Source organism: Episyrphus balteatus, chromosome 3 (genome assembly GCF_945859705.1).
Source record: "Episyrphus balteatus chromosome 3, idEpiBalt1.1, whole genome shotgun sequence".
Taxonomy (NCBI): domain Eukaryota; kingdom Metazoa; phylum Arthropoda; class Insecta; order Diptera; family Syrphidae; genus Episyrphus; species Episyrphus balteatus.
The window spans coordinates 103,018,825-103,037,437 of NC_079136.1; the positions used below are offsets into that span (position 1 = coordinate 103,018,825).

At 31.5% G+C, this 18,613-nt stretch overlaps 1 protein-coding gene across 6 annotated transcripts in view; it reads left to right on the plus strand.

Moving 5' to 3' along the window:
* The window catches only part of LOC129915545 (tight junction protein ZO-1), a 167,220-nt gene that overhangs the window by 26,391 nt on the left and 122,216 nt on the right, over positions 1 to 18,613 (plus strand). For all 6 annotated transcript variants that reach the window (XM_055995136.1, XM_055995137.1, XM_055995138.1 and 3 more), the window contains exon 2: positions 18,004 to 18,079. In XM_055995136.1, the coding sequence (XP_055851111.1) occupies positions 18,004 to 18,079 (76 nt within the window). The remainder of the gene's footprint in view (positions 1 to 18,003; positions 18,080 to 18,613) is intronic.

The window sequence follows — 18,613 nt, forward strand, 5'->3', positions numbered from 1 at the left end:
TGGAGTATAGAGTTAAATTCTCCATCTGGGACAATGAAAGGTCAAATAAGGCCTTCTTACCAATATATCTTTCTTACAATCAACGATTTTACCAATCAACATTATCTGTCGACATTTTGTTTTAAGTTTCTTTTCGTTCACTGTATTTTTTATTTTATCATCTTACATTTTCGTGCACCACCACGAATGAATGAATTTTATAAATTCCTTTTTTTTCCAAATTTTCTACCATAATTGACTCACTGCACCAGTTTTCATAGATATTGCATCTTTTCTGTAAATAGTATTTGAATATTGTTTCCTTCGATACCAAATGTAAAGAAAATATTTTATGAAAAGTTTTAAATACCTGTGTATAGAAAAAATCTACAGGATCGTAGGTTGCAAACTTTAATAGAAGCATATTTCTATAAAGGGAATTTCAAATTGGTAATATTTTTTTTATCTATCTAGAGTAAAAAGGCAGTTATTGATACTAATATGTAAAAAAGCGTATTAATTTAATTAAATAAATAAATTTTACTGTATTATCTTAAGTTTTTTTTTAATACTGCAAAATTAATGAATTCCAGCGTTTTTTTTTTTTTTTTCTTAAGTCATATTTTACAATAATTTTTCTAACCATTAAAAAGTATTAAACAAATTTTAACTTTTTTTAAATGCAAAGTAGGTAGAACCAAATATTTTTTTTTTGCAAATTTGCCAATAACCCCTTCCCCTAATTTGTTAATGGTTTAACCAATTTTCTTTAAAATGTATAGACGGTTTGTATAATTATAAAGGTTATTGGTTAACGAATATAAAAGTACTTTGAACTACAAGAGCAAGTTTCTTCGACCAAGTCGTGCATTATATTTTTATGAAATAATATTCTTGGAAATCAGAAATAATTAAACAAATAAGTCAGTTAAATAAAAACAGAACCATCCTGTAAAAAGATTAAATTTAAATAATCGTCTTAAAGACTTTGGCTACATTCCAAAACCAAATTACAGGAGTTGCATTACAACAATTAAATTTTTTTGCTCCAATACACAGCAGCTGCTAAAATATAATTTTTTTCATAGAATCGCTTGGCTGCAAATTAATTTTAAAATTTAATGCCGACACGGAGTCTTAAGCACGGTCATACAAAATTCTTCGAAGTTCAACTACTGAGACTGAAGTACAAATACATGGACCCATAAGCAGTATGCCGCTCGCGATATGGAGTACTCAAAGTGCTGTCATAAAAAAAAAAAAAAACAAACAGAAAATTGTAAATTATTCTTTTGCTTAACTCCTACACAGTGTGAGAAATGAACACGTTATAATGAACAGTATAACCCCTACATACGGTGAAGTCATGGCTTGTTATAAAATTTGTCAGCTTTTTACTTAGCTTCGGATCTGTATCTGTAAGAACTGAAGGGAATTAAACAAACTGCCCGGCATTGGGAGCATTGCCTGTACAAGTTACTTAATATATGAATTCAAAATCAACTCGCAATCGGAAGTTAATCTCACGACTTTTTGCTAATTTTTCTCCTTCTTTCAGAGCTGAAGCTGATGGGTGCTTAAAATCTTTGTACGCCAACGTCCGACAGTAGTCGGAAAAAATATTATATCTTTTGATCTTGAGGAAGCTTGTCAGCGTCAGACGTAAACTCATTCATAAGTTGTTGTTTGATGTATAATTTTCTGATGATACATATTTCATTTTGATTGACCTTCAATTGAGATGCTTTTGATCACAACTTCAAGGTCTGGTAATTTTAGTGGCAATTTGAAGTGAGAGAAGAATTGTTAAATAGTTATATCAAGTTTAAAGTAATACGACGTTTTTATTAGATGATGTAAGCGTCAAGCAAAAAATATTAGTTTATAATAGTCACTGAAACTATAGATAGAATTGTTGCTTAAATGTTTGCAAAATCTCACCTGACTTTTTCGATCTATTAGAGCGAATTAAAAGTAAAACATCAATTGTTCAGCAAGCGAAGTCGAGAAAAAAAAGTTAAGATTAATTCTAGAATTTCTTAAAAGTTTTGTTGAACATCACATGACCAACTGAGAGACAAAAACAAAACAGAGTGTAATTTAATTACTGATGGAAATTGCGTATATCCAAATGATATTAATAGTCTATTGAATAGACCCTTTTGGATGGAACAAATTCGTTCAAGACTTTTTATTGGCGATTATGATTCCTTGGCATACAAGAATACTCCAGCCAAAAGTGCTACTAAATCCATTGGTGCATTTCTGAGAAAACGGCAACACTGGTCGGTTTTCAGTTTTTTTGATTTAACTCGAAAACCAAGCCTGACTTTGAAATGGTTCAAAGACACTTTTCATAGCAAATTAAATTTTCTGTCAAGTTAAGATGGTTAAAAAATTTTTAAAATTATTTTTGACTAAAATTCTAACCTAAAATCAAAGAAAAAAAAGTTAAAAAATTGACAATTTTTTTTTTTTTTTACTAAATCAAGGGGCACTTTTTGTTTGTAGCCGGGACGTCCAAACTTTGTACTAATGAAATAAAGTAGAGGTAAAAACCCTTGATAATATGTAATTTTCAATTTTTTTTGTCAAGAAACAACTTAAATGTACCTATTCAAAAATTAGCACTTTTTCTAAATTTTTTACTTTTTTAGTTAAAAGCAAGTTTTTAAAACTCGATAAAATCGTATTAATTGGTAACTTTTAGACTTTTAAAGTAAACATACTTCGAGGGATTGATTTAATATAAACTAAATATGACAAACAAAAAAATTTATTTGCATCCTTATGGCCTTTTGTGCAATTTTGTGTATGTGCATTTTTATAAATACGGGTCGAATGGATGGACGGAGAGCCATTAGCTTTGGTCTATTGCATAGAAGAACATTTAATACCAACTCTTTTACTGTTTTCAATGGCCTGAAAAACAATTCTTGTAAAATCCGCGACCAACGAAAAGTTTCTCTTGAAAAACGAAAAAAATACTCTAATGAGTTTGAAACAAAATAGCTCAGGCAAATTAGTAAATCAAATTGCATTTTTCGCGGGACAAATTTTTTCCATGGAACGTGTTTAGGTGAATGTCCTTATCGTAAAAGTGAATTTTTTGGGATGATAAGATATCGAGAACAGCCGCCATCTTGGAAAAGAGGTCGGTGCCGTTTTTATTTTATAACTCCATTTTTACTCATTTAAACCAAAAATGTCCGAGAATAGACTTATTATCAATTAAATTATCTAAAAAATGATATACAAATGAATTCCGTGAGTTAGTTAAATTCAATTTTATAGTCGGTCAAAGTCCGGGTTCTTCTCGCAAGGTTAAGACAATATGACATTTTTTCAAATATCTGAAGAACTTTTTATTTGTTTGGGATTTTCTTAAAGAATGAATTATAGCACTTTTAATTATCTATAAAAAGAGCCCTTTATCGTAACTGTAACCAACATAATGTATAAGCCATCTAACGTCGAAGTTCACATTCTACTAGTCAAAAGTGAGAAAATAACAAGTTTTCTTCTATTAGACCGAGCAAATTTTTGAAGTGGAGGTATAACGAAAATATAAGTAAACAGTTTTTTAACTATATTCGTTTAAATATTGAATTCAAAGTTTGAAATCTTTAATGTTAACCTTTATATGGTTTTCGAGGTTTTAAATGAAGTGAATATTCCAATTAATGTGAATAAGCTAAAGTGACACTATTTAAAATTCTAAATATAAGAACTGATACCCTGTCATTTTTCCTAAACATTACGATAAGTATAACTCAAGATATGAGGTGTGTAAGCCGTTATGTTTTCGAGACTATTGTGTTTAATTTTTGATTGTTTATTTGAACTATTGAAATCCCAAATATGTTCAGTTAAAAAATCGTATATCATGACTTCGACGTTTGGTTGCTTCTACAATGTGATGGTTACAAAAACAATAAAGGGTTCATTTCATAGATAATTAAAAGTGCTATAATTCATTCTTTAAGAAAATCCCAAACAAATAAAAAGTTCTTCAGATATTTGAAAAAATGTCATATTGTCTTAACCTTGCGAGAAGAACCCGGACTTTGACCGACTATAAAATTGAATTTAACTAACTCACGGAATTCATTTGTATATCATTTTTTAGATAATTTAATTGATAATAAGTCTATTCTCGGACATTTTTGGTTTAAATGAGTAAAAATGGAGTTATAAAATAAAAACGGCACCGACCTCTTTTCCAAGATGGCGGCTGTTCTCGATATCTTATCATCCCAAAAAATTCACTTTTACGATAAGGACATTCACCTAAACACGTTCCATGGAAAAAATTTGTCCCGCGAAAAATGCAATTTGATTTACTAATTTGCCTGAGCTATTTTGTTTCAAACTCATTAGAGTATTTTTTTCGTTTTTCAAGAGAAACTTTTCGTTGGTCGCGGATTTTACAAGAATTGTTTTTCAGGCCATTGAAAACAGTAAAAGAGTTGGTATTAAATGTTCTTCTATGCAATAGACCAAAGCTAATGGCTCTCCGTCCATCCATTCGACCCGTATTTATAAAAATGCACATACACAAAATTGCACAAAAGGCCATAAGGATGCAAATAAATTTTTTTGTTTGTCATATTTAGTTTATATTAAATCAATCCCTCGAAGTATGTTTACTTTAAAAGTCTAAAAGTTACCAATTAATACGATTTTATCGAGTTTTAAAAACTTGCTTTTAACTAAAAAAGTAAAAAATTTAGAAAAAGTGCTAATTTTTGAATAGGTACATTTAAGTTGTTTCTTGACAAAAAAAATTGAAAATTACATATTATCAAGGGTTTTTACCTCTACTTTATTTCATTAGTACAAAGTTTGGACGTCCCGGCTACAAACAAAAAGTGCCCCTTGATTTAGTAAAAAAAAAAAAAATTGTCAATTTTTTAACTTTTTTTTCTTTGATTTTAGGTTAGAATTTTAGTCAAAAATAATTTTAAAAATTTTTTAACCATCTTAACTTGACAGAAAATTTAATTTGCTATGAAAAGTGTCTTTGAACCATTTCAAAGTCAGGCTTGGTTTTCGAGTTAAATCAAAAAAACTGAAAACCGACCAGTGTTACCGTTTTCTCAGAAATGCACCAATGGATTTAGTAGCACTTTTGGCTGGAGTATTCTTGTATGCCAAGGAATCATAATCGCCAATAAAAAGTCTTGAACGAATTTGTTCTATTTTTGCTCTGGAGCTCGGGTCTATTAAATAGACTATAAGGAAAAGAATCGTGTGTTTTTAATTGTATTTTTTACACAATATTGAAAAGTACCAATCCATTTCGAAATTCAGTTTTTATGATTCTGAATCTGGTGCAGCCGTCGGAGTTTCCCAAAAGTAATCTTCAGAGAAAATATGCTGATAGACCAAAATAATTTGGTAGCTTGTTCTCATTGTTCACAGTTGATTTTTTTTTTTACAAATTTTTCACTGAAAAGTTAGTTACGGCCAATTTCTTCACATGAGTACTAGCCCAGCTTAGTACCTGGTCTAGCTAGGACCGGTAATAGCATTGGTACTACTAACGAAAAGTTAGTACCTGAGCATTTCTTCACATTTATAGGACCTGATCTAAGTTCACAACGCAGTCCTAAGAATTAATTCGTATAAAACTGGTATAACTGTCATTTTGACAATATTTTGAAGTTTTATAAATATATTATTATCATAATTCAGCAAATCAAACAAAACAAAATATGGCTCTATTAACGACGAAGTTCGCCAGCCGGAAGAACAATTATTTTAAGTTAACAAAAAAATATCAGACATTTGTATAAACGTTTCAATAAAAATAACATTTTTTAAAAGCGCAGAGTTTTTTGTTTGATTATGCCTCAAATAAACCATCGGTGCAAGTCGCATTATTAACTATGCATAACTTGAAGAAAGGCGCCGACTTTTTCTTAAAAAAGTATACCCAAAACATTTTTAATTGTGGGACAGATGTCGTTTACCAATTCTGCATAAAAAATTAAATCCATTTTCTTCAACAAAAAAAATTACATAAAGCACAATTTCGACAAAAAATAATATTACAAAATCAGAATAAAAATCAATAAAAGCAAAAAGTATCTATTTGAAAAGACACCAAATCTCAAAACTGCTAATTAAATTTTGAAATAAATGCAAAAAATCAAACCAAATCAAGTATTATCGTCGCTAGACTGTCGATTTTTTAGGTTCTAACTTTTAGGAAGTCCTAAGCAAAAATCGGTACCAATTTGACAGTACTAGGGCTTAGTACTTGTGTGAAGAAATCACTTGGGACCGATTTGGTATAATAACCAGGTGCTAGCTGATATTGAGGAGCTAGTTAGTACCGAGTCCTAACTAGTACTCGGTCCTAAATTGACAGTACTAAAGCTTAGTACTTGAGTGAAGAAATGAGTTGATACCGATTTGAGTACTAACTTTAGGACTAGGACCGGTACTAGCGCTAGGACTCTGTGAAGAAATCGGCCGTTAATAATTTTGAACAATAAATATATAATTAATAATAGTTGATTACCTATAATAGTAATTTCTTACTTTTATTTGGAGCAACATTTGTGGTTTGAAACAAGTTTTTCTCCAAAATAGAGAATTTTGTTTAAAAAGAATTAAAAGAAAAAATAGTCTCTATTTTTTTACCGCACGATTTCAAACGTGTACTTGCACTGACACATATGCTTCTTAAAAATAGTTACTTTTAACTTTTTTCCTGTGGCATGTGACTATTATAATAGTTATTTCTAACCATAAACATAAAAGTTAAAAATGATTATTTTTATAGTTACGTAATTACTTTGGAATATAGTCTATTGAATAGACCCTTTTGGATGGAACAAATTCGTTCAAGTGTTTTTATTGGCGATTATGATTCCTTGGCATACAAGAATACTCCAGCCAAAAGTGCTACTTAATCCATTGGTGCATTTCTGAGAAAACGGCAACACTGGTCGGTTTTCAGTTTTTTTGATTTAACTCGAAAACCAAGCCTGACTTTGAAATGGTTCAAAGACACTTTTCATAGCAAATTAAATTTTCTGTCAAGTTAAGATGGTTAAAAAATTTTAAAAATTATTTTTGACTTATATTCTAACCTAAAATCAAAGAAAATAAAGTTAAAAAATTGACAATTTTATTTTTTTTTACTAAATCAAGGGGCATTTTGTGTATGTAGCCGGGACGTCCAAACTTTGTACTAATGAAATAAAGTAGAGGTAAAATCCTTTGATAATATGCAATTTTTAATTTTTTTTGTCAAGAAACAACTTAAATGTACCTATTCAAAAACTAGCACTTTTTCTAAATTTTTGACTTTTTTAGTTAAAAGCAAGTTTTTAAAACTCGATAAAATCGTATTAATTGGTAACTTTTAGACTTTTAAAGTAAACATACTTCGAGGGATTGATTTAATATAAACTAAATATGACAAACAAAAACATTTTTTTGCATCCTTATGGCCTTTTGTGCAATTTTGTGTATGTGCATTTTTATAAATTCGGGTCGAATGGATGGACGGAGAGCCATTAGCTTTGGTCTATTGCATAGAAGAACATTTAATACCAACTCTTTTACTGTTTTCAATGGCCTGAAAAACAATTCTTGTAAAATCCGCGACCAACGAAAAGTTTCTCTTGAAAAACGAAAAAAATACTCTAATGAGTTTGAAACAAAATAGCTCAGGCAAATTAGTAAATCAAATTGCACTTTTCGCGGGACAAATTTTTTTCACGGAACGTGTTTAGGTGAATGTCCTTATCGTAAAAGTGAATTTTTTGGGATGATAAGATATCGGGAACAGCCGCCATCTTGGAAAAGAGGTCGGTGCCGTTTTTATTTTATAACTCCATTTTTACTCATTTAAACCAAAAATGTCCGAGGATAAACTTATTATCAATTAAATTATCTAAAAAATGGTATATAAATGAATTCCGTGAGTTAGTTAAATTCAATTTTATAGTCGGTCAAAGTCCGGGTTCTTCTCTCAAGGTTAAGACAATATGACATTTTTTAAAATATCTGAAGAACTTTTGATTTGTTTGGGATTTTCTAAAAGAATGAAATATAGCACTTTTAATTATCTATGAAATGAGCCCTTTATCGTTACTGTAACCAACATAATGTATAAGCTATCTAACGTCGAAGTTCACATTCTACCAGTCAAAAGTGAGAAAATATCAAGTTTTCTTCTATTAGACCGAGCAAATTTTTGAAGTGGAGGTATAACCAAAATATAAGTAAACAGTTTTTTAACTATATTCGTCTTAATATTGAATTCAAAGTTTGAAATCTTTAATGTTAACCTTTATATGGTTTTCGAGGTTTTAAATGAAGTGAATTTTCCAATTAATGTGAATAAGCTAAAGTGACACTATTTAAAATTCTAAATATAAGAACTGATGCCCTGTCATTTTTCCTAAACATGAACACCTCAATCTCAGCATTACGATAAGTATAACTCAAGATATGAGGTGTGTAAGCCGTTATGTTTTCGAGACTATTGTGTTTAATTTTTGATTGTTTATTTGAACTATTGAAATCCCAAATATGTTCAGTTTAAAAATCGTATATCATGACTTCGACGTTTGTTGCTTCTACAATGTGATGGTTACAAAAACAATAAAGGGTTCATTTCATAGATAATTAAAAGTGCTATATTTCATTCTTTTAGAAAATCCCAAACAAATCAAAAGTTCTTCAGATATTTTAAAAAATGTCATATTGTCTTAACCTTGAGAGAAGAACCCGGACTTTGACCGACTATAAAATTGAATTTAACTAACTCACGGAATTCATTTATATACCATTTTTTAGATAATTTAATTGATAATAAGTTTATCCTCGGACATTTTTGGATTAAATGAGTAAAAATGGAGTTATAAAATAAAAACGGCACCGACCTCTTTTCCAAGATGGCGGCTGTTCCCGATATCTTATCATCCCAAAAAATTCACTTTTACGATAAGGACATTCACCTAAACACGTTCCATGAAAAAAATTTGTCCCGCGAAAAGTGCAATTTGATTTACTAATTTGCCTGAGCTATTTTGTTTCAAACTCATTAGAGTATTTTTTTCGTTTTTCAAGAGAAACTTTTCGTTGGTCGCGGATTTTACAAGAATTGTTTTTCAGGCCATTGAAAACAGTAAAAGAGTTGGTATTAAATGTTCTTCTATGCAATAGACCAAAGCTAATGGCTCTCCGTCCATCCATTCGACCCGAATTTATAAAAATGCACATACACAAAATTGCACAAAAGGCCATAAGGATGCAAAAAAATGTTTTTGTTTGTCATATTTAGTTTATATTAAATCAATCCCTCGAAGTATGTTTACTTTAAAAGTCTAAAAGTTACCAATTAATACGATTTTATCGAGTTTTAAAAACTTGCTTTTAACTAAAAAAGTCAAAAATTTAGAAAAAGTGCTAGTTTTTGAATAGGTACATTTAAGTTGTTTCTTGACAAAAAAAATTAAAAATTGCATATTATCAAAGGATTTTACCTCTACTTTATTTCATTAGTACAAAGTTTGGACGTCCCGGCTACATACACAAAATGCCCCTTGATTTAGTAAAAAAAAATAAAATTGTCAATTTTTTAACTTTTTTTTCTTTGATTTTAGGTTAGAATATAAGTCAAAAATAATTTTTAAAATTTTTTAACCATCTTAACTTGACAGAAAATTTAATTTGCTATGAAAAGTGTCTTTGAACCATTTCAAAGTCAGGCTTGGTTTTCGAGTTAAATCAAAAAAACTGAAAACCGACCAGTGTTGCCGTTTTCTCAGAAATGCACCAATGGATTTAGTAGCACTTTTGGCTGGAGTATTCTTGTATGCCAAGGAATCATAATCGCTAATAAAAAGTCTTGAACGAATTTGTTCTATTTTTGCTCTGGAGCTCGGGTCTATTAAATAGACTAATAGTTCATTTTAAATATTTTAATAGTTATTTTTAACTTTTCGTGTTCAAAAATAGTTCATCGCAAAATATTGTTGAATTCTATAAAGTGACTATGCAGTTACAAATTAACTATGTTTTTGTCTGGGCGTACCTACTTCTACAAGCTTGGAACCCAATTTTTTTTTTTAAAGATAAGGAGACCTAATTAATAAATTACACCATAAGGTGTAAAATTGAAATTTATTTATATACCTAATTAATAACCTAATTAATAGTATAAATAATAGTACATTTTTGATTTGTAGTGATTTTTATTTCCCCCCCCCCCCCCCACTTAAAGTTCAAGTCATAACATGAAAACAGAAATATTAGAGCAGATGTATTGAAACCATGCCAATTCTTGTTTTTAAACGTCAAGAAGTGTGTAACTAGTATTTTTTTAAAATTTGAGTGGAACATATATGTATGTCCATTGGACATTAAGAATTATTTATCCTTGTTCATCAAATGTAACAAAATGTAACGTTAAAATATCTGTTCAAAATTACTCATCAGACGAAAACTATTCCACGAAAAAACTAAAATCACTCTTTCCCTCGAAACAAATGACTTAATTGGAAGTTGGTTTCTTATCGGTTTTACTCTGATATTAGAATTTTTCGTTTTCATAGCTTCGTAATTTGCAATCATGCAGAGTTTCGAAAAAAAAAAATAGTTGATTCTGTCAGTTTTTTTTTATCAAGGCAAAATGAGATAAAAATTCAATTTTTCTCATTTTGCATTGATACAAAAAGAGTTAGCCTCACACCCTAAGAAGTTAAAGACCATATCGACTACACATTTTTTCTTCCAACTAACTTATATCATAAATACATTTTACTTAGGTTGTCTGTCAGTAAGCAAAGAAAAAGTATTGTTCGTAGAAGCATAAATCACACAAACTTCCTCAATGTACAACTTAACCACACTGACCTCGAAAAACTATATACAAGTAGTACTGTAAATGAAGCATATATGTATACTAGCCAATAAACCTTCTTTGCAAACTATATTGCAGCAGTTCTACACCACAAATCAAGTAAACTGTGTTGACCCGCCTCCTCTCTCCCCATTAAGATGTCAATTATCTCTCATGGACAACAGCTGCTGCTCCAATTTGCGGTTCGGGAAAGTGTTGCACAACGACTTCGCAAATTTGCACAAAGAAGTGTGCGAAATAAATTTCCCTTCGTAGGAAAGAGTAATCTCACCTTTCAGAAATATTTTTTTCTCATTCAAAAACGAAAAAGGAAAAAAAGATTGATTGAAATCCTAAACCGACCTTAAAGTTTACGATTGCGGGAAATAATGCATTGCTCTTCTAGAAGAATAACTTTCAAGAGTTGAAAAGAAATCAACGGACCATATCCTGAAGACATGCGTGAGAACTACAAATGAATATTTCCCACGAATTTCTATGCTATTCGGCTTTGGATAGACAACTACAACTGACGGTCTCAGTAGTTGGTGTGGTGTTTCTTCAAATACCTGGATGCTTTTGAGGCTTTCATTGGCTTCTTCTTCGGTGGCATTGCAAAAAATAACGAAAGTGCTTAGCAAATAATGATGGTAATATTCTTGAAGAATTTCCATAGCACTAGAGGTTAATGAAATTGTTGAAGCCATGATTAGGGATAGGAGAATGATGAGTGGAGCATGTTGTGTGTATTCATAAGTCTAGTTGGTTTGAGTGTACATCTTTCAGTGGCATTGGCATCTGAAATTAAAAGCAATCACCCGTAGAGTAGGCTCCGTTTTATATTATTAATTTTTTTTAGAATTTCAAGAATGTAATGAATTAAAGTAAGTGAGATTGGTCAAAGCGCACTCCAAAGTTGTTTTAAATTTTGATCGTGATAAGTGTCATTCAATATTATCCTCATAATTATATTACAGAAAAGGGCTTTATACGGATAGTGAGGATAACGTTGATAACATCTTAGCTTTTTTTCAGTCTGTTAACAAACCTGGCAACGCTTACTCTTTCAAAAACTGTAACAAAAATTTGTCATCACCATCATAAGAAAATGTCAAACGTACAACGCGAGACTCAATCAACCCAACCTAAAAAAACGAAAATTTTAATATTTAAATTTATCTTTTTTTTTCAAATTAAATTAGTAATTTTGAACTTTAATAAAACTTTTATTATTTTATTGATGGAAAATTGCTCCGTCAACACGGTTTCTGGTGTACAGGCGGCGGCGTATCAATACAAGTTTATTCTGCATATGTCTTGATTTATGTTTAATTAATTTCTATTCATATTACCTATGTATGTATGTAATATACGTATAATTTTCACATGAAATTATTTTAAGAAATTCAATCAACTGGCACTAAATCAAATAAACAATTCCCTTATTTATTCAAATCAGTCTTCCCGCATAGATATTCAATCGACACCAATCAACACAACATTTAAATGGAATAAAGATTTATTTATTTACTTTCTCATTTCAAAATACATATTGAAATAAATAGTGTATGGGTCACATAAAGACGATGCTCCCATTATCAGGAATGAACGCCTACCCGAATCATTAGCCAAATCATAAGTAATCACCACCATTGTGGTGTCAAAATATCGAACTAGGGAGCATGACTTCTGCTTCATTGTATTTAAAGAAAGGAGGTAAATGCCCCCGACACGGTGGCGGGTAGCGGCGGCCGGGCGGTAGCTCGCGTTAAAATTATGACCGCGGGTGGGGGTGAATATAGATTTTTCTTAACCTTATTTTGATGAAAATGAAAGGAAGTCTTTTGTGTTGAGCATGTTTCCCTTGTATGTTTTTGGACTGCTACTGACAATTCGTGGGTACTTGTAAACTTCTGACAAAAACAGCAGTTATGTTTTGTTTAACTATAATCGGATTATTCTTGCTGCTTTTCTTACGTCATACTACGCTACTTTCAAGATTCTGAGCATGGTTTTTGGTCATTAGGGAAACCAATACCAAATTCATCTAGCTTCGGGCTCTTGATGAGCTTATAATTGGAGGAAGTCTGAAATTTCAATTGCTTCGCATTGTATTGAAGTTTAGTCATGATGGATTTTTCTAAAAGTTTATCCTCCATGCTCGGTTGGGCATCATTTACTGTCAACCGCACAAAACGATGACAACACCACACAATGTGTCACTCAAATGTGTTGGAAGACGATATTTTTGACATTTGTTGCTGTGCTACGTTAAATACAATTATTGTAATTATCGATTGGAATGCATTAGCGGTGTGAGATCGGAGTGCAATCGTCGTGAAGTGTAGTGTCTTTAATTTAATGCAGCTGGGTTCCATGATGGATGGTTGTGGCTTTTGTTTGCTTGTGAATTGCAATTCATGTAATTAAATGATCAACACAACACCATGCGCTTGCAGCGTAGTACACAGGAAATTGCAATTGAAATTCTTAGAGCTGAACGTTGGGAATGCTTCTTTTTTCTTTATAATTTTTTGTTCGTCTTTATGCAAGTGACTAGGGACGGTCGATATTCGCAGGTAGTTTTCTAAAAAAAAAAAAAAACGGTGCAAAACAGATGCAGATGAATTTGAATATGGTGTTAAAATTTATTTGTGTAGGTTAACTTTCATAAACGATTGTTTTACACATGAGTTTTGAAATGCGCTAAAATTTAAAGAAAATAAATATTTTTTGAAACCAATAAGAATTTAATAACATTTCTTTTTAATTTTGGTGTTCCTTTACATATTTAATTTTAATTTCTGCCAGTTCCTTTTCGCCAGTAAAAAAATGTCGCCTTAAATTAAATTAATTTATATAGTAAATCCGCTTCTGCTTCGCAATCGCTCATATTCATTCAATTATTGAAATCCTATAGTGTTTGCGGTTTTCAAGGAAAAAATTATATTGACTCGAAAATGGGCATTAAACTATGCAAAATAAATATTATTTGCACATACGAGGGTGGTTTGAAAAGTCTCGGCCTAACATAGACGGCGTTGTTTAAACAAACTAATTTTAATTTCCCAAATAGCCGAATATATAGTATGATTGTATGTTAAGTTTCATTAAAATTGGACACGTATTTTTATCAGTGCAATTTTTTGATTGAACTTATCTTTTGCTAACAACGAAAATTTAAAAAAAATTATTAAAGTCGTTATTAAAATTTGCCCAAAAATATGACGCCAAATCAAATTAAAGAAGACTTCTGCGGAATCTGCCCCTTCATATTCCACGGTCAAAAAGTTGGCAGCCTTATTTAATCATGGCAGACAGAGTATCGAAGATGACCCCAGAAGCTGAAGGCAAAAACTTCCACCTCTTCAGAAAACGTCGATAAAGTCCATAAAATGGTTTTAGACCACCGAAAGTTAAAATTGCGAAAAATAAGCAAGACCATGGAGATCTCTTCTGAGCGGGTTTACCACATTTTGACCGAAGAATTGATATTGAAAAAACGATCCGCAAGGTGGCTGCCGCGTTTGCTTAAAAAAGAACAAAAATTCAATAGAGTTGAAATCTCTAGAGAGAATCTAAACTCCATGAACTTCGATTTGGAGTACTGAACCACATCCTTATTCATCTGATTTGGCACCATAAGACAACTACCTCTTTCCAAACTTAAAAAAAAAAAAAATTGGCTGGACGCTAATTCTTCACCAACGAGGAGGTGATTTCTGAGTCGGAGCTGTTTTTTGAAGAGTTGGAGGAATCGGCTATAAAAAGGGAATAGAAGCACCAGAAAACACATGAAATGAACGTATTGGCATAAGAAGAGAATTTTTAGAAAGGGATTAAAAACAAGTTTTAAAATTTATTGCGTTTTATTGGTTAGGCCGAGAACTTTTCAAACCGCCCTCGTAGGCAGCAATATTGTTGACGTGTTGGATTATAAGAAATCTGTAAATTTGTAGACATTTATTCTTCAATCTTAAGCGGAAATAATCGTCATATGAAATGATTTTTAACTGTCACTTATTTTGTTGGTAGAAAACAAATTGTACGAAAGTACAAAAAGTATTAAAATATAGTACTAAAACAATTTGAGCTACCAATATAATTCAATGAAATTGATGCAGTGGCTATACAAAACAACTATAAAATTGGTCTTTTGACCTAATAAAATACTACAAATTATAACTTCAAATATAAAGGTTGTGTTTTAATTATGATCGAAGTTGGAAATTTTTAAATTTAATCTTTTTTGCTATTTTGTTAATAAAAAACTAGACTTTAATCACAAACAATTAATATTTATTTAGGTTAGGTTAGGTTGAAGTGGTTGTCATTAAAATTATCCGACACACTTAGACCCTTATGGATCCATTGTGATACCACAAAAGACTAGCAAGTTAGGAACTCACTAGCAGAACCACTCGGAGCTTCTTATGAATAAAGATAGACTTAATGGGAACTTAATTTAATTTATTTATTAATTCAAACAATCCGGATAATCTATATGCCTATACTTTAATTAGTGTTTAAGTTGTTGGCATAAATTTGACATCGTGACTTGTGTTGTGACACATATCTTATGGATTATGACTTTAGATTGATTCGTTTATTTAATTGTCTTTCTAATTGATAAATTTGTACAGGATGTCCCAGAATTATTTTTGTTTGTGTCATATGAAAATTTAAAATTCTTAAATTAAGTAATCAATTACACTGTGTGACGAACAAAATAAAATATTCGTTGCTCGGGACTTTTTACCACTTGTTGAACAAAGTAAAACTCCATATTCATATCCAAAATCTGGATTTACAGGTAAATTTTTTTGAAATCTCAGCCATTACCAAAATTCTAACTTATTATTTTAGAAAAAAGACAATTAGACATTTCCAACTATTTATAAAAATTTGGTTTCAGTAAAATGTAATAAATTAATCAAGTTTATTTTTTAGCGATAAACTCGAATAACGTCTTCCAATTACCGATTTAACGATTTAACGATTTAACGATATTTTTATTAAACAGTAATTATATATAAACAATTTGCTTAAAGCTAGTTATCTAAAAATTTACATTGATTATATTGGTATTATGTTGGCACAAAAGGGGCCTAACGTTTTTACATTGTTTTTTTTTTTAAAGCTAAATTTACAGTTAATTGTCATTGTGTTTGTTTTAAATATTAATTCTGTCGGCAGCTTCTTAGCTCAGGTTGTTCAGGTCCGGTTGTCATTGTGAAGGTTGGATTAGGGAGAGGTGAGGCTTTCAGCCACGATAGTGAGCTGACCCAGGATCAGCGTAGAAGGGAATGTTCTCTTCGTCGTTGGTTGATATCAAACCCTCATTCAAAAGTTCCTTAGCTTCTAAGTACCGCTGGTTAGGATGTCTTGGCTGGTTCATGATTCTTCCTATTATTGAGTTAGGGTGGTTGGTCAGGTTCTGTAGGCATCTTCTGCTTGATTGGATAAGGTATTTGTCGAGTTTTATAATTTTGGCTTCTTCATACAGTTTCTTGTTGCTGACGTGTTTCCTGCGTATCCTGTCGTAGTGCATGCCAGTACAGATCCTTAAGATCTTCCTCTCCAGTATTGCTAACTTGTTTAGATGGGATTTTGTCGGTTCTTCTCATCGAATTGTATTCCCAGATATTTGACGTTATTTTTTGCTGAAATTTGTGTTCCATCGGGAAGGCTTATCTTGATGTTTCTGCAGTTCCTGGCTGAGCGTATTCTAGGATTTCCTGGGGTGGCTGTTCGTCTAAAGCATATCAGTTCAAATTTGGCTTTGTTGATTTTGAAGCCCCAGCGCTTATAAAACTCGTAAAGTCGTCTTATGTGGGCTTCCACTTTCCTTGCGGCTAATATGGGTGAATTCGACTTCGCGTACGTGAGAGTTGTCTGCAAACAAGAGATTCTGAGCTAATTCTGGTTGGGGCTGATCGGATGTGTAAATATTGAAGAGGAAAGGTCCTAGCTTCGATCCTTGTGCAATTCCGGCATTGATTGTCCTCATTGTTGATTGGCTGTTTCCTAATTGTACAAAGAACGATCTGGAATGAAGAAAGCTGTAAATAATTTTGATTAGTGAAATTGGACATCTCAGCTGGAAGAGTTTGTGAGTAAGTCCTTGTATCCAGACACTGTCAAATGCTTTTTCTATGTCGAGAAAACATCCGACAGTGACTTGGTTTCCGTTTAGGGAGGCGGCAACATCGTGTTGGAGTTTAAGAAGTGGATGAAGTGTAGAGTGTTTTTCCCGGAACCCAAACTGCATATCTGACACTATGCAGTTGTCGCTCCTGGAGTATCTTGCTCATATTGCTTAGAAGTGAAATGGGCCTATATCCAGAGACGTCCTTGTTGTTTTCTTTCTTTGGTATGGCCACGACTTTAGCTTTTTTCCATTTGCTGGGAAAGTAGCAATTGACAACACAGTTGTTTAAGATAATTGCCAAGAAAATTATCGCTGAATGATTTAAGAAAAAATTAGAGATGTTATCTGGTCCTGTTGACTTCTTTTGATGGCTCCTTTGTAGAATTTCCTTTATTTCATCTGGGTTGGTAGGCTCGAAGTTGTCTGTGGGGTCGCTGGCAAGATTGTTGTCGCTGAATCTTCGAATTCCCATACATCAGTAAATTGTTATACCGATTAGTAGAAGCATTTTAACAAATACAACATTTCATTATTCGGTTTTTATCAAAAAGCTTAAAACGCTTGAATCACTATAAAATAAGCGAATATATAAATATGTGCTACATCTGTGCTAAAATTTGAGCACGCGAATCGTTGCTTATACAAATTCATGATCGACCATTGAATGTTAATTGCTTTGAAGTTTGAACACATTTACCCAACTGCCACTTATAGCCAAACGCCAAACTAAAATCTGATACATGAGTTCAAATATCAGAAGTGTGTTTGTTGCCATAAAAAATTAAGAATAAATTAACACACCAATTACTTGCCCATATTATGGCAGATACCTACCTTCTACAGCTTTTTAGCTTTCTCCTCTTTCCGTTAACCAAACGAAAAGTTTCGCGTTTATTTATACCAAAAATAGCAAACCAAACTGATGAACTCCTTTTGTCTAAATTTAGTTTCTTCTTGTGAGTATTATTTAATTTAATTATTTTTTTTTTTCAATTTTCTATTTCAGATACAACAACTATAGTGAGTTCGAACTCGAATGAGGAAAAAATCAAAAAAGAATTGGACAGTGATTACATTGAAAAGTAAGTCTCGAACATAAATTCTTTCAATAATAGCTAAACACAATACAAAAAGATACAAAAGTATCTAAAGACACAAAAAGTATCGTGCGGTGGTATATGATATGGAGATAAAAAAAAGTAAAAGTATTTCATGGATGTATGTATGTATAGGTCTATGGCCCTCGGAGTAATCGTGCGACTATGAGTGTATCTTTGAATCTAAACTAGTTTATTTCTGCAATTTTAGTAATGGAGCAAAATATTTTTGGCGTGGTGGTACAGCTGCAATTATTGAGTTATATTCTTGAGTTTTTTTTTTATAAAAACTTGCCACGCTACGGCTGATACTTTAATTGTTCGAATTAATCGTTCTTCATACCACATGGCTAAGTTAATTGTTGGGGTCATAGAGATATTTATCTTATCGATCGGACAGTGCATAGATCAGATGTGAGATCGATATTTGTATGCACTGCACCATTGCACCTTTCTCTTTATTTATTTTATTTTGTTTTTGATAAAGGATTTATTTATTTACAGCTGCTATAAGTTGTG